Raw genomic sequence first — 25,400 nt, forward strand, 5'->3', positions numbered from 1 at the left:
TGAATGAGAATTGATGGACGGGCGGTGGAGAAATGTATATGTGTGTGCGTATTTATTTTATTTATTTATTTATTGACGATGGAAGCTGTGAGTTACAGCGTGAGAAATCTCAGCCCCTGCTCTTTTCTTCCATCCTGCACACGTTGCCGTGGGATTTGCGATACACACCGGGACAAAATTCAATTACTGAAGAATAAACCGTCAGAATTTAATTAACCACTTCTGAGGTTCTCACCGCAGCGTAGCTACTGCCGAATCGAGACCTTCCTTTGTCGCCCCTTCACGTCCTGGGAGTCGCGCCGAGGAGTTGGTAAGTAAAGGGGGACCATTTTCACTGCGATATCCCATAATTCCACACAGACGCTGGCTTGGCGGGAATGGCCGGAAAAAGCCCTGCGCGGAGGCTCTCACGGAGTACATCTGTCATCACTTAAGGCTGCTTGTGTCACTTTTATGAACCGAATATGAACTTGCTTGCACAGTATCTCAGACCCTGCGTGCCCTCTAATATGATTATTTATTTCTGAGTTGCAGTATGTCTCAGATTGCTCCATATTGCCAACATATATCACACAAAGCGATAAAAGCCTGAATAATTTTCACTTGCAACAACGAAATTCTCTCTCTCTCTGCTGCTGTTGTACAAAAATAACACAGAAAACAGTGTGAAAATGTGAGGTTAAACAAAAAAAAAAAACACCACTTGAAAAATACAGGCCTAAAATAAAAACACAAAAAATTTTGATTATATAAACACATCTTCCACATAACCGTACATGAAAATACAGATTTCTGTCTGTCTATTCCATAAATGAAACACTAATTCTTTCAGACCTACAGTGCATTCAGAAAGTATTCAAACCCCTTCACTTTACATTGCGGTCTTCTGCTAAGGTCGTTTAAATTTATTCTTCTCCCTCAATCGACACTCAACACCCCATAATGACCAAGTGAAAACAAGATTTTCAACATTCTTGCAAATTTATTGAGGAAAAAAAGCTGAAATATCACATTGACATAAGTATACAGACCCTTTCCTTAGTACTTAGTTGAAGCACTTTTGTCAGCGATAACAGCCTCGAGTCTTCTTGGGTATGACGTGACAAGCTTTGCGCACCTGGATTTGGGGATTTTCTGAAATTCTTCTCTGCAGATCCTCTCAAGCTCTGTCAGGTTGGATGGGGACTGTCAGTGGACAGCTATTTTCAGGTCTCTCTAGAGATGTTTGATTGGATTCAAGTCCAGACTCTGGCTGGGCCACTCAAGCACACTCACAGAGTGTCCCTAAGCCACTCCTTTGTTGTTTTTGCTTTGTGCTTAGGGTCACTGTCCTGTTGGAAGGTGACCTTCGGTCAAGAGCACTCTAGAGCAGGTTCTCAGTAGTGATATCTCTTTACTTTGTTTCATTCAGTTTTCCCTCAAACCTATCTAGTCTTTTAGTCCCTGTCACTGAAAAAAACCCCACAGTATGATGCTGCCACTGCCATCTTTCACCGTTGGGATGGTGTTGCACATGTGATGAGTGGTGCCTGGTTTCCTTCAGACATGATGTTTAAAATTGAGGCCAAACTGTTCAATCTTGGTTTCATCAGACCAGAGAATCATGTTTCTCACAGTCTTCAACTCCAAGTGGCCTTTCATGTGTCTTTTACTGGGGAGAGGCTTCCATCTGGCCACTTTGCCATAAAGCCCAGATCGGTGGAATGTTGCAGTGATGGTTGTCCTTCTGGAAGTTTCTCCCATTTCCCTACAGGATCTCTGGAGCTCAGCCACAGTGACCATCGGGTTCTTGGTCACCTCGCTAACCAAGACCCTTCTCCCCGATTGCTCAGTTTGGCCAGGCTGCCAGCTCTCGGACGAGTCATGCTTGTCCCAAACTTGTTCCAGTTAAGAATTATGGAGGCCACAGTGCTCTTGGGGCTCTTCATTGCTGCTATTTTTTTTTTTTGTAGCTTTTCCCATATCTGTGCCTCAACACAATCCTGTGTCTAAAGTCTGCAGGCAATTCCTTTGACCCCATTGCTTGGCTTTTGCTCTGATACACACTGTCAACTGTGGGACCTTATATAGACAGGTGTGTGCCTTTCCAAACTATTGACTTTACCACAGGTGGACTGCAAACATCTCAAAGATGATGAGTTGAAATGAGATGCACCTGAGGTACATTTCAAGTGTCATAGCAAAGGGTCTGAATACTTATGTCAGTGTGATATTGCAGTTTTCTTTTTTAAATAAATTTGCCAAAATTTCTACAGTCCCGTTTTTGCTTTCCCGTTGCAGGGTATTGAGTGTAGATGATGAGGGAAAATGAACTTTAGCATATGGCTGCAGCATTAAGAAGTGTGAAAAAAGTGAAGGTCTGAATACTTTCTGAATGCACTGTGAGTATCTCACATTAGTTGAGGATCACTGACTCACATGTAAGGTTTAAGACACTGCTACTGCCCACATAAAAGAGAAAAGTGACGAGATACGTTGATGGATATGTTATTTAGAGCAGATAGAATAGCAGTTGGAGATATCACCTTGCACTCAAAGGACCCATGTTTAAATCCTGCTGTAGTACCCTTGAGCAGGGTACTCAGTCTGAACTGACAGAGTAAGAACCACTCATCTGTATTAATGGGTAAATCAGTGTAAGTAGCTTAACTCTGTCAGTCGCTTTGGAGAAAAGCAATGAATTATTGTAATACTAGAAAACAGGGGTGGAGAAGTATAGTTTAGTTTATATAGTTTATATATAAAGTTATATAGTTTAGTATAGTAATACTAGAAAACAGAGGTGGAGAGGTTGCACTGGTCAATCATCTCATTGGATCAGGGTTTCGGAATCTCAGCGCAGCGTTGGCCAGAGGGAGCAGGTTTGTGTGCCACATCCACGTGCGGATTTCACGGTAGCTCTCTGTGTACAAATGAAACGATGACAGACACAGATGAGATAGAGATACTTTATGCAGAGCACCTCTAACCCCTAGACAGAGCACAGTGTGTTAGAAGTTGACAGGCTGATTAATATTACATGGCATTGTGCAGGTTCGTTTTTGGGAATATCTATTTCAGGACCCGACAGAAAATATGTCAGACAGCATAATGTCAGCGTGCTCCCATTGTGAAAGGACTGGCTCTCGGGTACATGAGTAAAATACCCCCAAAGGTCTTGTGTCTCCAAAGTCATAAGGGTCTGGGTCGGTGTGATGGATAGTACGTACCACACGGTCCTTCAACCACTATGGGCTGATGTACTTTGGAATCAGTGTGTGTGTGTGTGTCACTGTGTTATATATGTATGTAAAATGAATACGTAGTATATAATGTATAGAGAATATAATTATACAGTCTGTGTGTGTATGTACATATACGTGTGTGTGTTTCTCCAAAAGCTGCGCACTTGCTGACTGTCTGTCAAATAACTGCTATAATGGCACAGTACAAAACTCGGGAATATCAGCATCCCAGAGATATGTGGTAGCACAGATTTCCGTGTTATAATATGTTTCAAAAATGTCCTTATTAGTTTTGAAATACTTTTAGCTAAAGTTGTCAGTTACCTAACGAGCATAAAGGTACATCCTGTCATAATAATAATCATAATTTCTAGGAATTTCCTTAAGGAACCTTCTTTCTTCAGCCTCTCCATCAATCATGTGCTTTAGTGTTACAGTAGTTATCAATCGGTGTAATTCGGTCGGCGTTTACCTTCTTTTTGCACATCTCACAGTCACTTCATGAGGCCACGGAGTCGCACCAGGTAGTCAATCCATAGTCCTTCTTGCCAGATGTTTCCTTTCTACTCCGGATCAACAAGCACCAGAAGCGCCTCAGTCACTCCACTCCCTCGTACCCCTTGTTGCCAGTGTCTGGCCTGCGCGCGCACACACACACACACACACACACACACACACTGTATCCCCTTTCACAACCCTACAATCTGTTTTTAGGAATTGGCACTTCCTGACTCCCAGCTTCTAGAACATTCCGAGAGAAACACAGACTAATCAAGTATACCAGAATACACACAATATGAAGAATATGTTACATTTACATTGAATCGTTTATCTCACACTTATGTCCAAAGTGACTTACAGTGATTTACCCATTTAGAGAGCTGGGTAATTTTAACCGTGTCACTTCAGGGTTAGTACCTTGATCGAAGCTACTAGAGCAGGAGGTGGGATTCAAACCTGTTTCCTTCCAGTGCAAGAGAGCAGCTCTAACCACTACAGCACACCACGTGTATGTGGGTTCAGCGTGGATGTACAGACTATGTAGAGGTTTGTGTTTTTTGGCTCCTGTGTGTGTGTGTGTGTGTGTGTGTGTGTGTGTGTGTGTTCAGTGCAGTTCAGTTGGCTGCTGCTGCCTCCCCCACAAGCGTGATCAGACGTCCGGGAGACAGGTTTGAACACAGCCACGTCTTCCAGTTCCGGTGAGGTCCGCACTCACGCGAGATCCAGAGCCGTTTCCCTTTTGCGTTTTGCTCACCTGATGTGTGTCTGGGACGATGTGAGACGCGGCGCACGAGTTAGAGAGTAACAAGCAGTGGTTCCCCTGAAGGCCGCGTGACGGGTACCGTTTCTCAGCGCGGAACCCTGAGCGCCGGGCGTCCCGTGACACTCGTTTGCTGCGCCTTCATCTCTTCTCGCCTGCTTTCCATCGTCGCCCTTCCCCGTTGTTTTCGGTTAACCGTTTAGTGTCTGTGCCGGCGTGACACCCATACAGGTGCTTTGAAACACGTTGAATGTGTTACGGTAAATAATGGAGAAAAAAAATCCTTTGCAGGTGAACAACAAGAAGCCCTTGAAGGAACCTGTGCTATTCTTGGAGAAGGAAAAATAGGTCTTGTTGGCAATGAATGAAGTAAACACTCAAAACTGGGGCTAGTAAAGCTTTAATTATTTAGGAGGCGCTGAGGTGTTGAGCCATTTGCACTGATTTACCTATTTATACAGCTGGGTAATTTTTACTGGAGCAGCGTAAGGAACGTAGTGCCTCGCTCACGGGTGGTACGACAGGACTGGGGTTTCAGTCTGGTGCATTTGAGTTTGGTGGTAGCTCTAAGAGAGCTGTAAGAAAGTGTACGTGTTGACAACGCCAGACACACACACACACACACACGTGTTCCACTTTGTTAATGTTTCCATTTGTTGCTGCTGTCCGTGAGAGAGACCTGCCTACAGTACACAGCCTGGTGGCACAGCAGGTAGCGCTGGTGCCTTACAGCTCCTGGGCTGTGGGTTTTAGACTCGGGTTTGAATGCAGTTCCGTTTGTGTGGAGTTTTCAGGTTCTCCCCGTGTTCCTCTGGTTTCCTCACACAGTCCAAAGGCGTGTTTCAGGCAGACTGGCAACTGCCTGCGGAGTGTGTATGAGCACGTGTGTTACGTTGCAGTGTTGTGCAAATTGGCGAAGGACCCTAGGTACTGTACTACGGTATATCTGCCGCTGCAAGTGGACTATTTCGGAGGTGTCAGTGAAATATTGTTTTTTAATTATACGCTGGATACACACAACACTGTGTGTCTTTTATGACCTCTGAAAAGAGCACTTTTGGCACTTGCAGCGGCAGCGAGGCCACATCCCGTAGGGATTCTGGTCCGGGTTCGACCCCCAGCCCCATTTGCTCCGCTGCCCCCCGATCGCTTTAAATCAAACGTCCGCCTGGTTCCACCGCGGAGGAGGGTCATACGGGGGAGCGCTTCCCCAGACGACCTGGCTCTGATGCAGGCCCTGCCGGCAGCCTCCCCTCGCACCGTGCGTGTGAGCGATCCGTGGCCGGAGAGCTCTCGGCCCCGGCGACGGCCCCACGCTGCCCCCCGCGCTTCCGATCAAACTTGTTCCTACTCGTACAAATTGAAATAAACGGAGTTTTGCAGCATCCGTCAGATTCTCGCCTCAACAAATCTGCGCTCATAAAACCCTAAATATTTAATGCAGTGTTACTCATAAGCTTTGATTAGAGGGATTCCGACTTCAATAAAGCCCTATTCCGCAGTGTGTGTGTGTGTGTGTTTTCAATAAAGACAACAGCGGTAATTAAACCCTGTGAGTGTAATTTATGTATTCAATTATGCGTCGCCTCCCCCAGCACATACACGCAGACATGGAGCAAAACAAAATTGTCTTCGGTCTGAATTTACAAGAGGCCTTTTTCATTCAAGGTGTCCTTGGGTGCTGGATAATGTCTCTTAAAAATATTAAAATAGAAAATCGTTAATTTGCAAATCCTCGTCGCTTCTCCGGAGGCGCTTTGTGCCGTTTCAGTCGGGCCGCAATCTCCAAGCGTCCAGAGCCGTTCGTTCGCTCGCGCCCGCCTTCCGCGCGAGGATGCTCTCCATTCTGGCAGCTCCCCTCGTTTGGCATGCGGCAACAAGCCAAGCGCATCGGTTGGGAGCCCACGGTGTTCGTCGACAAACGGACGGGGCGACGGCGCGCTTTCGTCCGCGTCTCCGCACCATGCGCCGTGCCTCTTGGCGGAGGGGCTACGCTCTCGCTCCTCACTCAGCAATGTTTCAAAAACACTCTTTGGTTGCCATTTCTGGGTGTCTCTCTACACTCGTGGTGCTCGAAACAACCGTCTCGCTACTTCATACACGCACACGTGTGTATGTGCGGTGCTCCTGGAACGTATGTGAACCCTACAGGGACGGTCATTGTCCTTGTATTGCATATTAAACCTGGAAAAATCTATATGGTACACTTACAAAATGAATAAATGACTGATTTACACCCCTGACTCTACTCACCTACTTGGTTTAACCAGCTCAACTTGGGCTTCACTTGTTTTTACACCTTTACACTGCTTGTGTGTTTCTACTACACACACGATTTCCTCTAAAAAACGTATGGAATTGATCGTTACATACCTGTTATGTCGCGTGAGAAACACCGATCCTCACTAAATACCCATTTTGTGGTAAATCTAAGGGACACGAGGGGAACACACTTTCAAGCAGCACTGCATGTATATCTATTTATATACTATCTATATTTTTACACATGCAAAGTATATACAGTCATACTGTATACATATAAACAGTTAATCTATGCTACTGTATATACTGTACATATAGTAGTTGCTTACCGCTTGTATCCAAGCATCTTACATTTTTATCCCATCCTTACTGTCCAAAAGGTTTGAATCCCACTTTTACTATAGTAACGTTGGTCAAGGTAGTTAACGTTAAATGACATGATAAAAATGACCCTGCTGTGTAATTGGGTAAATCAGTGTACCTAACACCAATCCATGTTTACCAAAGGTGTCCGTTAAATAATAAGGAATAAAAAGCAATGTTTCTGGATGAGAAAGTCACTCAAAGGTAAACCTGCGGACCCCCCGTGGGACTGGAACCACTGAGCTTTTGGAGTTCGAGCGCCTGTCCTTAAGCGCCGGGATTTTTGCTCTCTTTTCTTTTTCTGTTACGTTTTATAATTTTTTATGGCGCTACAGGTTGGGTATCGAAGCGCAGGGCTGGCTGTCATTCTTGTCCAGATTTATAAATCCTGATGATTCACACAATATTTACACACGCTGTTAATGGCTGCATTAAATGTTGTTATGGTTACTCGTCACAGGTGCCAGTTCAATTTTCACCTCCCATCATGCGCTTCCTCCGTTGTCTTCCGGCTCAATCAAAGGAACCGGCGCTTCCCGGAAATGTATTAATTTCCATCCACCTTAATCTGGTGACTCCATATTTGCGCGTTGCATATTGAAACGGGAGCTTTTTTAATCGTTCGCAGCGACTCCGGAGAACGCTGCTCTTACAGCCGAGCAGCGGTATAATTCCGGGCAGATGTTTTCCCTCAAAGAAATGATTGCATTTGCAATGTAGAAGCAATCTGCATGGCCTGTTCTTATTAGAAGCTGGGGAACCTTGCAGTGTATTGAATGAAAGCGGTCAAATAACTGTTATGACAGATAATGATGGGATCGGAATGGGTTTATCACCCACACCCCCGGCTCCCATCTGCGGGCCGGAGAAATGAATTTCGCCGCCGTTCCTGGGAGAGACGCAGATTGGATTGGCTCCTGCAGCAGCCGACAGAACCTCGCCGCGTGGGGTGGGGGTGGACTATTTAGGGCTTAAAATTAGATATGCAAAATTTTTGGCAGACTGTGAATAGGTGGACAGTGTTGTTTGTATCCAAACAAAAAAGTACTTTCTGTATTGACCCAATTAAACGGTTTAATATTTGTTTATGTAGCCGACACTTTTTATCCGAAGTAGATTACAGTATTGCGGTACTTATTATTACACCATTTGTACAGCTGGGTAATTTTTACTGTATCAGTTCAGGGTAAATAGCTTGATCAAGCATATTACAGCAGAAGGTGGGATTCAAACCTGTGTCCTTTGAGTCCAATGGTAGCAGCGCCAAGCACTGCGCCCCCTGCTGGCCCAGCATTTTGCACTCATAAACTGAACAAAGTGGACTGTTAAATGTAGCAGCATAGTTGGCGGAAAGACGTGAGAAACAACGTCACTTCTTCTCTATAAAAGGTTTATTTCAATCACTGGTCTGTTTTTTTGTTGTTAATGAATAGTGACGTTTTGTTCATGGATGTGCTCCTTCCACGTATGAGTGTTTCCTTCCACTTTGTGCCCAGTTGATCGTCGTCCGCCGAGGTCACGCACGTTTTCCGTCCTGCTCCCTGTCACTAGGAGCTTGCGTTTGTCCTGCTCCCTCGCAGACACGTTTCTCAGCGAATCTTACGCGAAGCGCTCAGTCTTTTTTCGGCGAAGAGAAGGACGTCGGAAAGCAATTTTCCCCTTTTGCTTCATATAACTTGTCATATTTAGCGCGTCAGAAATGAACCAGTGAGCCGTTAATAAGTGATGAAGGAGATACGTTTTTTCAGCACTTATAGCTGACTTTAAAAGGCCGCGTTCATTGATATACGTTCAAAAACAATTCCGATGGCTCCTCCGCTCGACTCACGCGCCTTTTCAAATACACGATGAAAGCGAGGAACTTTTAATAAGTTTCGGTGCCCTTTCCTTTTTGAGAAATGCGACGCCAAATAAGTTAACTCTTGTTGAGGAATTCCTGCAGGCCTTCCGGGTAAACCGAAGATTGCTCTATTAATGGCAAATTAGAGACATTGGAAGGACGAGTTTCTGCCCAGCTGAAAAATGCTTCTTCTCATCACACTTTGTTTCGCAGCCAAGGCTCATCAGTGGGATCGGAGCGTCCGGTCGGGTTTGCGCTGCACGCCTCCGGCCGTTCACGGGGCGACACGAGCGCGTGCGGCTCAGGTGCGTCCGGGACGCGCGCTTCGTCTCACGCCGGCGGCGCCGCTTGCAGGAAACACTCATTATTTCCGCCGTTTCCTTTCTTCACATTGCAGCTCTGAAGTGTCGCCGAGCGCAGCCGAGGACATCAAATAATACCTCGTTTTTCGCACGACGACACTTAGGAGAGTTTGGTCACTTGCGGCGGCTTTTCAGCCCTGCAGAAACCAATTTCGCTGGATTACAGCTTTTGTTTCGCGGCGTCAGATTTGACTTCATTAGCGGGAAACGCTTTTGAGAGGAAGAACGCCTTCCTCTTGTGTGTGTTGCTTCTTCAGCCTCATTTGCATAGTTCCTGTTTGCTTCTTCTCCTCCGGTGGTTTCCGCGCAGCGAGTCCTCGTCCACGGTGCAGGAGCGGCTCCAGGTTACAGCGGCCGCTTCCGGGTTGCAACATGCTGCCTCTGCAAATAATTAAGACGGATTAAAAGAAACATTAATAATTCAGGTGTGATGCATTATCCCCTTGTTAAATGCGATCAATTATAGAGGATGTCATCGCAAGCGACCGTAGTGTCGGAGTCGTTGGCAAGGCCACGTCGCTGTCGGTCACGCCTCTCCGTGTGATTTCTGTGGCCTCGCGCTCCGAGTTCCTCATCGACCGAAAAACAATATCACGCTCTTTTGCGGAACACCTTCCGAAGGAAATCCGTTCCCTTCCGTCTCTGTTGCCTCTTGCCTTTACTGCCCTCGTTGCAAGACGTGTGTCTTTCCAAGAACGCCGTTACCGAATAAATGACCCGACTCAGAAAAGCTGGATCTTCTCATTCGTCTGCTCTTTATTCGCACTTTGAAAGGCTAATCGTTATATGTAAATAATGGCAGCCAGTCTGTAGTGCCGTCGCTGGGGCTGCTGCCTTGCAGTCTGAAGGTTGTTGGCTCGAACCCCACTCCTGCTGTATTGCTCTTCAGCAAGCTACTTACCCTGAATTAATACGGTAAGAATACCCAACTATAAATGAGTAAGTTACTGTAAAGCTGCTATCTCAGTACATTTATTCATTTAGTTGACACGTTTCTCCAAAGCAACTTACAATTGTTTACCCGTTTATACAGCAGGGTAAATTCAGGGTAATGACCTTGCTCAAGGGTACTCCAGCTGGAGCTGGGAATCAAACCAGCGAGCTTTGGGTCTAAAGGCAGCAGCTCTAACCATGATTTTACTAGCTGTCCGTGTCACTATTTCACACTGTACGTCACTTTGAACCAAGGTGTCACTTAAGGAATAATAATAATAATGATAATAATGTATACATGTTGTGAGCAGCTGCAAGCGAGTGGACTTTCCCTCTGGCATTAATAAGAGTTTCATTCATTCATTCGTTCACTCATTCATCAGTCATACAGCCTGTTATTACTAAGGAGCACACTGCGAATGCGTAAATGTCAATTTTTAGAGGAAATTCCGTATTTTTACTGCGTTCCTTCTTAACCTGAAACGTTGTCGCCATTGTCCCCACTTGGCCGTTGTCTTGGAGCCGGACGCTGCGTTGTACTTTCACTGCGCTCGGGGCCGAAAACACACATGAGCCCGGCTGACGGAGGGATTGACGGGCCACGTTTAATTAATTTGCTTGTGCTAATGTTTCCATGCTGGGAGAAGCGAGTCCGGATAAAGCTCATTATCTCGGGGGATGGCGACACTCGGGACTTTCATTGACTCCTCTCCGTTGGAGTGGCGATTCCTATCTGAATCGGTCGCCCATTTCCAATTCAAATGCCCTTCCTTATCTGTCTTCCATCAGGACCATTGATATTGCGACAATTTGCCTTCTTCTCTGCAGCGTGTCGAACCGGGGGCTCCGGCCTCTAATCGGGCTTCGGCGCGCAGCAGAAAGCCGAGCTCCGGGTCCTTCGTTGCCATCCCTGTTGCGTGTCCCCGCCATCGAGGGCCGACGGGGGGATTCGGCTCTACTGCGGGCTGTGAAATTCACATTTGCACACTGCCTCGGCTTTTCTAGTAGCAGCTTTTTGAAGTGCTCCTTCGATGGCTTAATCGGTGTGAAATGTACACCTTCTCTTTTGGGTTCAGTCGCATTTTTACCATAACGGCACAACAAAGTGCATTTTTATTTACAATACAGTTGTTTTCAGTAGCGCCGAAGGTTCACGCTGCAGCGCATTCCTATCGGCCAGATGTGCCGCGTCGTACTGCGTATCAGCCACGTTCAAACTACTAACCAGTTTTTGCTCGTTTTTGCTGAACAAATTTGAAAAGCAGTGCAGTTTCTTCTATTGCACTGACTTGAGAGGCAGAAGTGTGACCAGAAGAGTGTTGTTTTGAGAAGGCGAACGGAGCGGAAGTGTCCACGTGGCAGAACGCGGTGGGGTGGATACCTTTCAAGGTGTCGTTCCGTCAGAGATCCACCTTTCGGTCTCTCTCTAATGAGGTTCTTTCTAATGACTCATGCACAGGAAAAACCTGAAAACTGCATCTGGTCACATAATTTGCCTTTGGGATTACAGGCAGTCCCCCGGATTACGAACGAGTTCTGTTCCTAAATCTGTTTTTAAGTCGGATTTGGACATAAATTGGACGCTCGTAACCCGGGGACTGCCTGTATCGTAATACAGATGCCGGTAGACGTTGTGTTCCAACCTTCTCCTAAATGTAAAACAGGCGTCCTTTTCACCAACACGTTGGATTCCTTTGTGACACGTGAGCCAGCTATTATTGCGCAGATGAACCGTATTTTTCCACGTTTCTTCAGATGATTTCGCAGTGTTTGCGGTTCGACGGGAGGGAATCCGTCGACACGTTCCGTCTCCCGCTATCGTTCGATTACGCTGCAGCTGAAGAGATCAGCGAAGCGCTGTCGTAAGACCGAGTGCCGCAGCCCCGAATGAGAGCGTGCCGGAGGTTTGGAGAAGTGTCCGCCGGAGCGTGTCGCACGTCACGCGAACGCACGACTTTGGCCGGACCGCTCCTACTTCTCCTCTGGTCTCCCTCCGCCAACCTTGTGTTGATCCCCACTCAACATTCAACCTGGGCCGGACTGTTCCGGCACAGCCTACCCTTGTCTCACATGTTGCTGACTAGCCGGAAGCTTCCGACAGCCCCCGACGCGAACGGCTGCATCAGTGTTAAATATTAAAACTGCCCCGGAGGATTTGGGCTGTGGTGAAGAAGAACTACAAGCTGCTGCCTTCTCTTGGCCTTAAAAGTGATTGATATCAAGTACCTCCTTCCCTTGTATAAGCAGCTCCCGCACAATGAAAAACTGCTGCAGCGGTTCAGAAAAATCATTGTTTCCGTGGTTTTTCGTACAAGTGGCTTATTTATTATGTCTTTTTCTGGAAACAGTAATTTTACGTCCACAACAAGTATTTCATTCACTGCCTGCTGTGCGTTTCGCTCCACAAAGTAGAGTGACGCTGCGTTTCCTCGGAGGCAAAACCAACTTCCTGTTCCCTGCTTCCTACTTCCTGTCACATTGACAGTTTCAGCCAATCACTGCAGTGATCATGATAAATGTAACTCAGCTGAAATTACAGGTTCGCTACTAACTGGCAGAAATAAACGGTAGAAGCTTGTAAATATTATCACTTACTTAAATCATATAAAGAGCTTTTATGATAAATACCCTGGCACTGTCGTGAACAAATTGTTTCTCTTGAGTCAGTGACGCTGACGAAAGTGGAAAAAGAAAAGAGAAAAATTATTCACTGTCCTGCACAATTCAGTGTTCCAGTTTTCATAATTTGCATAATAAGTGATAGAGTTCATCCAGTATAAAATACGTTATCATCAGTCAAGCATAAGAATTACCTCTTATTTTGGTTCATTTTTAATTTTAGCTGACATATTTTTCTTTGGGAACTGACTATATTCTTCCCATAAGAAAGTAGTGAACTAACCCATAAAGGGGTAATGGGAATTCACCTGACGGAGGTGATTTAACAGGGTGAACTGAGCCTGTTGGGTACGGGAAGGGTGCACGGTAACTAACTAATTGCTCGTCCAATTCTGGGTTGCGGTGGTCCGGAACCTATCCCAGGGGCATGAAGCACAGGGATGAGTGCGGAACACCGCGGGAGGGACGCCGGTCCATTGCAGATTTATGTGAAATACACACACACACACATCTTCAGAACCGCTTGTCCCATACGGGGTCACGGGGAACCGGAGCCAACCCGGCAACACAGGGCGTAAGGCCGGAGGGGGAGGGGACACACCCAGAACGGGACGCCAGTCCGCCGCAAGGCACCCCAAGCGGGACTTGAACCCCAGACCCACCGGAGAGCAGGACTGCGGTCCAACCCACTGCGCCACCGCACCCCCTATGTGAAATATTTATTTCCAAATGTCAATGTGTGGAAATACACAGTGCAGCGTACGGAATCTCTTGACCTGGTTTAGTAGTCAGGTGAAGCAAAAAGAAACAACGTCCATAATGCTCCCCGCAAATAAAAATGTAGAGAAAAAAGCAGTTGGTGTGTGAAATCTGTCAGTGTCAACAATTCATTGAACGTTTTGCTCCCGGGTGCTGGGAAATGCCTGCTTTAATTAGAAGTGCACCGTGGCGCGGTCCGCATGTGAGGACGGATGACATTTGAGCCGAGCGGATCGTCTCGACAACGGGGGCTATCGTTATTCGGCGACGGCGGCGCTCGCTCACGCTTCGGCTCTCGAGCTTTTCCAGCAGTAATTCCGTAACACTAATAATGTCTGGGTTTTTTTTTTTTTTTAATTACTTTCCCCGGATGGGGCAGGGTGTAGCTCGAAGGGGCCTTTTTAGATTAGTCCGGTGTTACCTTGTCACTCACTTGAGGAAATAAACTCTCTGCGAAGCCCGACAGGCTTGAGAACGTGTTAAGTATAACAGAGCGTTTGCACATCCGTTTTAATGGACATTAAAGCTCGTGGGCCTCAAGTCCGCAGTTATTCTCCGTTCGTGCTACTGCTTCAGAGTTAAATGACCAACTTCTCCCGTGTAGCATTTCTTTCAGGACGACCCTGTGAACTGGGTAGCGGTGTGGCACAGCGGGTAGCGCCGGTGCCTCGCCCCTCCTGGGTTGTGGGTTCGGATCCAGGCTTCGAACCCAGCTCAGTCTGCATGGAGTTTGCACGCTCGCCCCGTGTTCGTTTAGGCTTCCTCCGGGTGCTCTGGTTTCCTCGCACAGCCCAATGACGTGTGTTTCGGACGAATTGGTGACTCTTAGTGTGTGATGGAGTGTAATTGTCCTGTGATGAACTGGTGTCCAGTCCAGGATGCGCCCTGCCTTCCTCATCATCCAGGATAGACTCCGATCCGGCGCTGGAGAAGTGCGTCTTGATGATGGGTAAACGATGGGTCACTTGTGTCTCCTGCGGATCAGTGACGTTAGTGATTTTTTCTGGATTCCAGACCCAGTGCTGGGTGTCGATCCTCTTCACTCAACAGCCTTGCCTGTTGGCCCTCATCTCTCGCCTTACCTTACCTTATGTTACCTCATGTTATGTTACCGCCTCGTTTTCCTTCACGCGCCCCTCTGCCAGATGTCTTGGTGTGTCCTCTGCGCGTCGTCGAGCGACTCCGAGATCTACGCCCAGAGGAGGTTTCGGACCTGTTCCAGACGACTCAGAGAGTGGCCAACATCGTGGAGAAGCACTTCCAGGCTACGTCTCTGACCGTGGCCATCCAGGTACGAACCGCGACGCACCAAGACGTGAGGCACCGCGGTCGGGGGCCGCTCGTCGTCAGTCATGTCGAGTTGCTAACGTTCACCTGAAGTTTAATCGTTACGTTGCCTGAAACAACATTATTTTTATGTGTTAACTTTTGTTGGAAAAAAACCTGAGGGCGTCAACCTACCAGCCCCCCCCCGCAGCCCCCGCCCTGTGGCTCCAGCGCATAGAAATGTAGATTTCACACAGCTGGCAAAAAATATCCATCAGTGCATGAGATCATGCTTACCAAGACATCGCGCTGTGAGAATGTTGCCACGGAGATGATTTGGTATCGCCGAGTTTTCGACGGCTTGCGGTAGCGAATTGAACGAGTCGCGCTTCGCAGACAAAGCAGTGAATCGGCCTCGAAGAGCTCTCCTTAACAACTTCTTAACGGCAACGATCCGACGTCCACTTACTCGAGCGAAGCCCTCGGCGTGTATTCCGTTCGACGATTTATCCGAAGATGGAGGGTGGGCTGCTCACGGTCATCGAAGGCTTCTCGTCCCGTCTCTCTTCTCCGGGTTTCTTCTCCCCGCCTGACCTCCCTCCTCGGGCCCCCTCGCTCAGCGCCTCGTTTTTGCTTGACGTCGGGCCCGAGCGGTACGGCCGCGTTGCTCTCGCCGAAGACCGCGGGTGTTCGGAGCGATACGCCTAGAAGCCGCTCGCATTGAGAATTAAAAGAAGGGTGCCCCCTGCTGCTCGCGTGCAAGCTGGCTGGCTGCAGAGCTGAGTAGCGGAGTGCGTTACCGCGGCTACCGTCACACGCGTACCGTACCGTACCGTGGTCAGCCGTCACCTCGTAGTTCATGCATGAAATAACACATTTATTCGAAAGCGCAGTGTAATCCTTTTGAAATTATTTGAGAGTTGAAACGGTGTTTTATGAAAAGCCTTAAAGAGTGCGTCGAAGGGGCCGCCACAAGCACGCTGCACGGTGGCTTCTGGAAATAACACGCAAAGCGCTTTCCCCGCTACCCAGGAGCCCGATATTAATATTGATCGATGTCCATGTTAGCCCGAGGAAAATATTTTATCCCGGCTTTTAATATTGAATACTTTTTTCTCCACGTGTCACACGAGGAACACTTGATGAATACATACCTCCCGGAGTACTTGATGAATACAAAGCACCGTGTGCCCTGCGTGTCACATAATGTGAAAAATAAACCTTTATGCCCTTGGGATCGTACATATTTTGTGGGCTTTTCTTTAGATTTTGTCCGCTGTCATTGTTACGCACAAAATGTGAAGCAAAACGAGCACCAAATAACCTCCGAAAAGCGAATGCGTTAAGCCGGTTACGGGTTCGCTGCTCACTCGCGATATTTCGCGGTGTGTCGAGATGTATAATGGAACGGCACCGAGAAAGAATCCCTCCGCATAAAGGTGTGTTATTTAATTTAAATGCCATGCAAATGAAGGAAGATAATCAGTTCCCAGTTCCCCGGGTGAGTGTTTCTCCACCTGTCACTTTCCATCAGCATCAGGCGGGTTAAAGGTCTGCGGCAGCGACGCGCAGAATTATCCGGAGGAAACTTTTGCGATTCGCACCGAGTGCCTGCGATTCATCAGAAATTGAAATGCTCTTTTAATATTAACTGCACCCTTCCGGAATTCTCAGCAGTGGCTAATTATCTCTCCTTGGTCTCCGGCAGGACGGCCCCGAAGCCGGACAGACGGTTCAGGTGAGCGCTGCGAAATGCCCTTCCTTTAACTCCCTTTAAATATGTTATGAAGCCTTTGTGGGAGCCTTATCCTCTTCAATTATAATGGTGTTTCATTCGCGGCTGCTGAGCTCCGGGGACGTGTCAATTATTAAGATGCCGATTTGAGATTGGCAGGTCCGCACCTCCGGGGGCGAACTCGCTGGGGGGGGGGGCGGGGGTCCTCACCCTAAGACTCCCCATGTCGCATTTTCCCAGCGACTGCCCTGCATCTCGTTCTCCGCGCCACGGTGAAAAGACCCCGAGAAAGAGCAGGAAAGGATGCGGAGCAGAGCGAGAAGTTCACAGCTCGCTGTTCCCCTGACGCCAGGGCCTTATTGTTTCTCTGTGCTTCTGGCTGAAAGTTTACTCTGGTTTCCGCTGCACGCACTGCGGACGGTACGCCGCACGCTACGGGAACAAACCCCTTTTTAATGACAGCTCACGGCGTAGTGCTTAGAGCTGTGACCTTGAGCTCTGAAGGTCGCCGGTTCAAATCCCACCTGCTGCAGCAAGGTGCCTTCTAGCGAGGTCCTTACCCTAAAGTGCTGCGGTATGAAAAATGACCCAGCTGTACAAATGGGTAAATTAGCGTGAGTAGTTTAACATTGCGAGTCGCTTTGGAGAAACACGTCACCTAAAGGAATAAATGTCCGAGTCAGCGTTGTCCTGACATCAGGGCTTCCGGAGTGATGGGTGTCTTCTTGGGTGATGTGCGTTTGTGATTCCGTGCTGCGGTTATTTCATCTTTTAACCGTGTCGCAACTCAGTTTTGTCTGTGTCATTTTTATATGTTTTTGCGTGAGGCATGTCCGTCTGAACGTGGGAAACGCAACGCGGTTCGTACGTCGTACTGTTCGCTCTCTGGATGCACCTCATACAGTACAAGCATTGATGTTTCAATTCATGTCATTTTAATTACCTGTGTGGTACAGCAGATGCAAACCGAATATTTTACAGCGGACGGCGGAAATTTAAAAGATCTAATATTGCAGCACGACGCGCTGCTCGGTAGGCCGGGCCGGTGTTGCTGAACTGAAGGTACGGGAGGGTTCGGGAGAGGTTTGCCGTGACCGTTCCCACGAGAGGAAACCAGAGCACCTGCCGGAGAGCCGTGCGAACGCAGGGGAGATCGCGCGGACGCCACGCAGGCCGAGCCGGATTTGAGCCGACGTCCACGTCCGCATCCTGGGAACCGTGAGGCACCGGTGCTACCCGCTGTGCCGCCGTGCCCTAGCGCACGCTGCACGGGAGCAGGCAGGCATCGCGGTGGATTCGGAAAGGACTTGAGGCGCAGATCGGCGGAAAGGCCGAGCGTTTCCGTTCGTCGGCTTTACTGGACTGTCGCACGGGGCCTTTTAGCTTATTGTACTTTTGATGGCGCTTTGCCTGCCTGCAGACATTAGCGACTGATCCTCAAGTCTGCATATTGCTTCTGAGTCATGAATGCATCGCATCCTTTGTGCGATTTTTATCGCTGCGTTGCTCTGAGCCGGGGCGCGGTATTGAAATGAAATGTGTCACTTTGGATGAGGCTGACTGAAAGAGACAGCCTTCATGCTTTTAATCTGTTTCGGGGAGACAAAAGCCTCCTTCGACATGACAAATAATACTGGAAGTAGAGGTAAAAGTAGATGACAGCGCTTGATGAGCGAGGACGCAGGGCTCGCCGCATTCAGCACGCCGGAGAAGCCTCCGTTCCTGAACCGTGGCTAAAAGGGAACGCCGTTGCACGAGGCCGGAGACGTGCGCCATCGCTAAGCGACGGGGTTAATGGAATGGCTAAGGCACCCCCTCTTCTTAAATTCCGACATATATTGTCATTTGCCTCCGCTCTGGGCTCCGCGCGCACGCCTCGATGCGAGCCGTGGATTAATTGAGGCCGAAAGTGGCCCGTCGCCGTAAACGGTGTCCCGTAACAATCCAAATTGGTCATTAATTTTTAACAGTGGATGCCGGGGTGGCGGCGGCGTTGTCGTCTACATGAAAACGGGACGAGGCGCGGCGTTCATCGCGGTGCCGCACGCGTAAACGGGCCACAAAGCATCGTTTGGTGCTGAAATCGTAATGAGCCGCCTCAGGATTGATGGCGCGGGTGCGAGGAGGGTTTCGCGACTTGGACGCATTCCCGAAAGAAAGAAACCCGACATCGCTTGCTGCGCGTGACGATATTTTCACGAGTAGCGGTCAGACCGGTGCGCTCGGCATTCTTGATGACCTGCGGATTTGGGCAGGGGTCATATTTCCGGCCTCGTTTGGCGATGCGGGCGTTCGGGGAAAAATGCGGCACGGATTCCGCGTGCGGAGGAGCCGTAAAGTTCCGGGACCGCCGCGGATCCGTTATCGTCGAAACGCACGCAGGGATAAATACTTAATTGCAGACGTTTCAATTACGAATGTTCCCTTCTGCAAACCTGTTGAATTTCTACCTTCGCGTGTGATTTTCGATCCGCATTTTGGCACGTACCAACATCGGCACCGTTTCGAATCGGCACTTAGCCGTCCCGTGTTCCCCTCCCTCTGGCGCTGAGCATCGTGGGAACGAATGCCACGTTCGCTTGAGCCGTTCGCTTGTTCCTCGTAATTATTTACCGTTAGAATCGCACCAATCCGAGACGTTTGCTAGGACAGCCGCCGCCTCGCCTCGCGCTTGTTCTCGGGCTACTCAACTGCATAAGTAGCTTGTTTATTGCGTTCAGTGTCATCATCGTTTGCGTTTCTCACTTTGTACCCAAACATTCTTTTCTCTTCTCTATAAATCAGACAGCTGCTACTCTAGTGGGTAGAACTGCTTCCTTTGGACCCAAAGCCGTCGCAGCTTTCGATCTCATCTCTGGCTGCAGGACCTTTGACTTGAGTGAGGTGCTTACCCTGAATTGCTCCGGTAAAAGTTACCCGGCGGTATAAATGGGTGAATAATTGCCAACAGATGAACATCGTAAGTGTCTTTGGAGAAAAGCGTCAGCTGAATGAATAAACGTAAAGTAAAAATACTGTACATACATAGATACACACACGAGGTATGTAATCTTGCGCAGCAGTGTAAATATTACAGCACTTGTTGTAACTGTTCGCTCAGAGTCACCGGGAGAAGCAGAAGGAAACTGACTGACGGTCGTTGGGATTTTTAATAGCTGCATTCTCTGCCGAGACAATATTTTTTATTATGTTTGTTTTTTCTTGTGTACTTTGGGTCCTGCTTGTATTGTAGATTTTGCAGATTGCCTCCTATTGCTTTTCTTCTGCTTTGGGTCCTGCTTGGAACGAGTTGCCATTTCCCGCAACCAACGCAATTGGACATTTTTCATTTTGATGTACAAATTTCGTCCAGCGAATGGATTTCCGGGAACGAATTAGGTCTGAGGGACGGGCGTCTTCCGAACCGCGTGACCTCCGGCCACGCTGACGATCAGTCCCGGTAACCGGTGTCGTTTACTTTAACAGCAAATATCTGTGCCCGGGCGCTGACTTGGCGTCCGGGCGGCAAACCCGCACCCGAGAACGCGGCGTTGGCACCGTCCTCTGCTGCGGGAGCGCAACGAGGGTGGAAAGCGAGCGCTGCGGACGTGTGAACCTCGCCCGCGAAGGAGGGGGGGGTCCCGTCCCGGCAGGGGACCTGTCGGCACGGAGAGCGGGAGCCCTGCGAGGGCCTTTGAAAGAGCCGCGCCGGCGAATCCCCTCACGCGCGCCGCCTTTATCCCCACCCCCCCCAGGCTCGCCGGGGCTCCGCGCCACTTTTGATTTATTATCGAGATGGGAGTTTGCGATAGATGCTAATTACGCTCTCCCTGACAAATGCCAAATCCTCGGCGATAGCCGAACGCGCGCGGCGAGGCAGGGGGCCGGGTGGCGGTGGGTGAAGGATGGGGCCGGGGCGCCGAGTCAAAGCCTTCTGTCACTGCGTATTTTCTGCGCGCTTTCAACATAAAGGTTATCTTTCAAACCCATTTCAGACTCTTTTCAACAACAGGTGAACGTGTGGCAACTTCACCTCATTGTGTCGAGCGCCTGCCGCGGGAGCGTGTGTTCGTGAAACCATTCATCACCGAACTCGGCTAACTCAGCCTGGCGTCCGTCTCCGTGTCTGTGCGGGCGTGTGCGCTGAGAAGTCGTGGCAACTTTAATGCGGATGTAATTCTGGCCCTTTTTACTGCGGCGCCGTCTGGGTGGGACGCGGGGAGCCGCACGCGTCATTCGATCAAATCGGGCAAAATTCGTCGGACTCGCGCATCCGCGCCGAGCCTGACGCCTTTCTTAATATCACTCGCCATCGATCGCGCGTTCTGCAAATATCATTCTCGCGAAACAAACAAAACGCCATTGCAAGTCGCCGTGGTGTTCCGGGGGGCTTTTCCAGAAGCTGTCGATTTTGCCAGATGCCGCCTCGTCTTTTCCGTGTGTTCGTTAGCCTCTCGCAGCGTGCCGACCGCATTAAATCACCGCAGCCGAGAGAGGCGGCCTTGCGCTCGTTCGATTAGCGGCGACGTCGCAAGACGAGTTTTTCGCTCGTTTTCCTCCCCTTCTCCAAAGGGCCTTTTATTTTCCTCGCCTCGGTTTTTTCACCCGCCGTCTTTTACACGGTGACGACGGCAGCCGATGGAGCTCTGAAGGGTTCGGTTCGGCGGCGCCGAGCTCCGCGTCTGGACCTCACGCATCAACATTTCAATCTGCCTTTGGGCTGCTTGCCATTTTGCCTGACCGGTTTTTAAATCAACTATAAAATAACCAACATGAATAATAAATGGGCGCAAAGTCCTGCAGCCACGGCGTTCCGGTGCCAGATTTGATGTGCTCTGAAGCGTGGCCCCCAAAACAGGCCCGGCTGAGGAAATTAATTATACTCCTATTGCTCATCTCTGATGCCGTCTTCTCATTTCTTCCCCCCGCTTGTACAACGTTTCCTTTGAAGTGAGGGCCACATATTGGATATTATCGCCAGCGATCAAATTCAGGGCAAAATTGCATCACTTTACATGCAAAAAAAAAAAAAGAAAAAAGAAGAAAGGTGGGGGTGGCGAGTTATTTGCCAGTGTTGCGTATGAAAGTGAAGCGCTGCTCGCCAGCGGTCCCCGAAAGCGAGCGAGACGCCCCGTCGGCACGCCGAAGAACGCACGGCCCCTTCCCCGAACAACTAATTTTCGGCGTGGAGTTCCTCCAAATGAGAATCCTGCTTAGGCCTTTATGAAAACGGATTATCCGGCGCACGGAGCGCACCTGCTACGGGAAACCAGCGGTCCCATTTATCAAGTGGATTATTGCAATCGGGTGCTGCGCTGGGGAGAGAAGCGGCCGTGATTGAATAAGTGCGCCGCGCTCCATAAAGGCCAACGCTCTTACGCCAGTTCCTGGCCCCGAGGCTTCGTGACGCGGACGGCGGAGAAGTCACAAGAATTCCTCTGAGCTGCCGTTCCCTTCATTTTCATTATTATTGGTCCTCCTCCTCCTCCTCCTCCTCTTCTTGTTTTTTTTTTTTTTTTTAAATATCGGAGAGTTAGGATGATCATTATTGCCGTTATTATCGTTTTTCATTCTCATTTCTGTGTTTCCCGGAAGTCCCCATGCGGCCGTGACTCACGAGGCGCCAGGCAAGTTGTGCTTTGAAGTACAGTAGAGTGTAAGGAGGCGAATCTGAGAAGCACCGCGTTTTACCCTGTAGATGAGATGCTGTAAAGCCGTGTTTGTGAAAGCCTTCGGTGGAGCGACTGTGACCCATTTAAACACGCGCGGCCCGAAAATCGACTTTCAAAAAAGTCGTGGCGCGTATGAATCCCGCTTGTTTTTCCACACATGTGCGCTTAGTCAAAGCTGCATCCCGTTGCCTTGGTTACGTCAATAAAATGCCTGGACGCGCTTGTGTCTTCGTGAGGAGTGCGTTCGTCGTGCTCGCGCACCGCACTCGTCCCGCGAAGCCCTTCACGAGGAGCGTTATTTGAGAGGCGGCTCCGGCGCTCCGGCGCCACACGCTCTCTGTCCTACATTCTCGGCGGCGCTCGACAAGGCTCAGCACGATATCATCGGCATATTTGTGCTGAATGAATCCGCAGCAAACCAAACACTGGAATTGATTTTGTTGCAATTTATTTCTGCTTATTTTTATGCGGCACGACTCGCAACGTGGCTGCCTGGCGGCGTTTAGCCGAACGCCCGGTAGGAGCGGGCGAAATTACAAACGGATGCAAAATAGCTACAATTAGTAGCAGAAGAACATAGGCACCAGAGCAGGTAAACAGCTTCGGCAGTCCATATGGAGAAGTCCAGAAGGCCAAGGCAACCAAGGAAGAATTCGGCGTCGGGGAGCGGGGTAACTCGTTATTATTGACCGCTGCTCTCCATTTATGAAGAAACAAGGTCCCTGTCGGAATGGGGGCTCTGCTGCTCTCGTTGTCCAACTGTCAGCGAAATGAGAATAAACTCCGGTGTGACTTACCGTGATTTACCCATTCGCACGGCAGGCCAATTTGTACCGTAGCCATGTATCCATTCATGGCAAAGGCCTTCATCGGTGGTAGTACAGCAGCATGCGGGGTTTCGATCGGGACCTTTCCAGTAGCTCTAACCACTGCGCCACCTGCTGGTCTAGTCTCCTCTATGTGTAAGTTTGGTAAAAACTTTGCCCCCTAAGTAGCTGTAACACACAGCATGGAGTACAGTTTTGAGGCAGAACGTCCGTCATGATTTAGGGCCTGAGCTGCCCTGGTAAAAAAAAAAAACAATTAAGGAGAGTGTGAAGAAGGGGAGGCTGCATTCCAAGGAGCCCCCAGGTGAGAATTGTCCGTCCCATTGGCGCTGCGGGACGGCGCTTGGGAGTCACGACGGCGTGCCCGGAATGGCGCAGGCGGGGGGGGGGTGCGTACGACTCTCGATGTCTGTGGACTCGCGAGGGCGGAGGCCCTGGGAGCGCTCGCGTCGCTCACTGCCTTTCCCTCGCCGGGCTCGCGCGAGCTCCTCGACCCCGGCGCCCGCTAACACGGACGGCATCGCTCATTAGCGCGACCCGGGGTTCGAAGATACGTAACCCTGTCCGCCGGGCGCCGATGTCAACCGCGTGCCCGGGATAAATTAAAACCTCCGATGACATCAGAGGGCCGTTATGGGGCAAGAGGCCGGATTTGCTAATGATGGCAGATTGAAAGCACTAAACAAGACCAAAGCTCAGGGGACGTGTGAGCAGCGCTGCCTCCCACCCAATTACCACAGGGGGTTACTTCGGTTCCTTCCTAATGGTGCATGCAGTTACACCACTTCTGGGTTATGGCTACAGCAGGACCTGCAAACTGGAGACGATAAATATATTTTTATTTTTTAATTAATTTTTTTTTTTTTTTTTTGTTAACAGCAGAGCAGGACTTGGTCACAATAATAAAGATACAGAGTCAGTGTAGTGAGAAAATGCATAAAAGTGCGCAATGCAGCTCAGAGGCAAAGGGTTGCAGCAGTAATGCAATAGTTGTACCGTAGTTGTACCATAGTTATACACTACTCTAATTTGTACCAATCATACAATAGTCAATATTTAAGAGCTAATTTTCCAGAGTTAACCTACCTAATGGAATATTAACTTTTGTGTGGAGCACATATTTGGCAGAGTAGCTCATGGGGGGATGAATTAAATTAATAAGTTTTCATTCTATTGAAGTTGGCGCCATGTGTGCCGTTAGTTTGGAAAGTGCGAACGTTCAGTAAATCAATAAAAGTTCTGAAAAAGAAAGAAAACTTTCTATATTTCTTTAAACATCTGCCTGAATGTTAGCGATGCGTTTCGGTCCTTTTTAAAAGTCAGATTCTTGGTGCGCAGACCTAGATTCCGAAGCTCCCCGAGGGCCGTAACACCGCGAGTGGTAACACGCGAGTTAAATTAGGAACGCGGGAAGTGTTACGAGCCGCGCTTTCAAACGCCGAGATGTGAGGGAATGGGATCCGGGCTCCTCCGCCGAAGCGGCGGGATGCTCATCCCCGGCCCCCCGCCACCCCGCGCGTTTAGAAATGTTTCCTTGCGTCTCGCCTTAACCGTTCTGCGACTCGGCTCTCCGTTCTTGAGTCGACAGCGTTACCGAAACGCTCGCGGCCGACCTCGTCACGGGTCCTCGCGGTTGTCTTCTTCCCTGATTTGTCTCTTTGTTTGTTTGCTTCTTTTATGAGATCACTCTTTAAAGACCGACACACAGCGCTTTCCCAACTGTTTTTTGGTGCCAACACTCAATACGCTCTTTTGTTGGCCTGGTGACCCTGAACGCTGGAACATGCACAGTTAATGACCAATTATTTTGTGTGAACATTGTGTTTGTTCATATAGTTTTATTGAATTAAATACTAACACGTAATGATGTTCAAAGATTTTTTTTAATTGGACAAATCGAGGAAGAAATTTAGCGGAAAATGAGACTTTGTTACGCAAAGATTTTCTCAGCGGTCACCGTGATGCTGCTGTTGCATTCTGTGGGCGAGCTCCTCTAAGTTTGCTAAAGCTGTATGTAATTTCTGGAATTTCTAGCACCGCGTTTGGATAGGATCACCGCTTAACCACAGGATCGTCTCTGGTTTACTTCACACGCGAGAACTGGCTGTGAGCACAACTTCAACTCCTATATTAAGCATAAATACAGAGCCGCTTGAAAGTCTGTGAACCCTGTAGGGATGGTCATTATTTTTGTATAAAATAGTGAAATAAACTAAAAAAAAAAAATGTAAATGTTAAATCTTAGACAAATACAATGAATAAATGACTATGATTTACACCCCTGACTCTACTTTCTAC

The 25,400-nt window shown here is 48.8% G+C and overlaps 1 protein-coding gene across 4 annotated transcripts in view; it reads left to right on the forward strand.

Annotated features, from left to right (window-relative positions):
• fhit (fragile histidine triad diadenosine triphosphatase) overlaps nt 1-25,400 on the forward strand; it is a 232,352-nt gene that overhangs the window by 163,921 nt on the left and 43,031 nt on the right. For all 4 annotated transcript variants that reach the window (XM_018734149.2, XM_018734151.2, XM_018734152.2 and 1 more), the window contains 2 exons: nt 14,769-14,914; nt 16,598-16,627. In XM_018734149.2, coding sequence (XP_018589665.1) covers nt 14,769-14,914; nt 16,598-16,627 — 176 coding nt within the window. The remainder of the gene's footprint in view (nt 1-14,768; nt 14,915-16,597; nt 16,628-25,400) is intronic.

The sequence above is a fragment of the Scleropages formosus genome, chromosome 22 (assembly GCF_900964775.1).
Source record: "Scleropages formosus chromosome 22, fSclFor1.1, whole genome shotgun sequence".
Taxonomy (NCBI): domain Eukaryota; kingdom Metazoa; phylum Chordata; class Actinopteri; order Osteoglossiformes; family Osteoglossidae; genus Scleropages; species Scleropages formosus.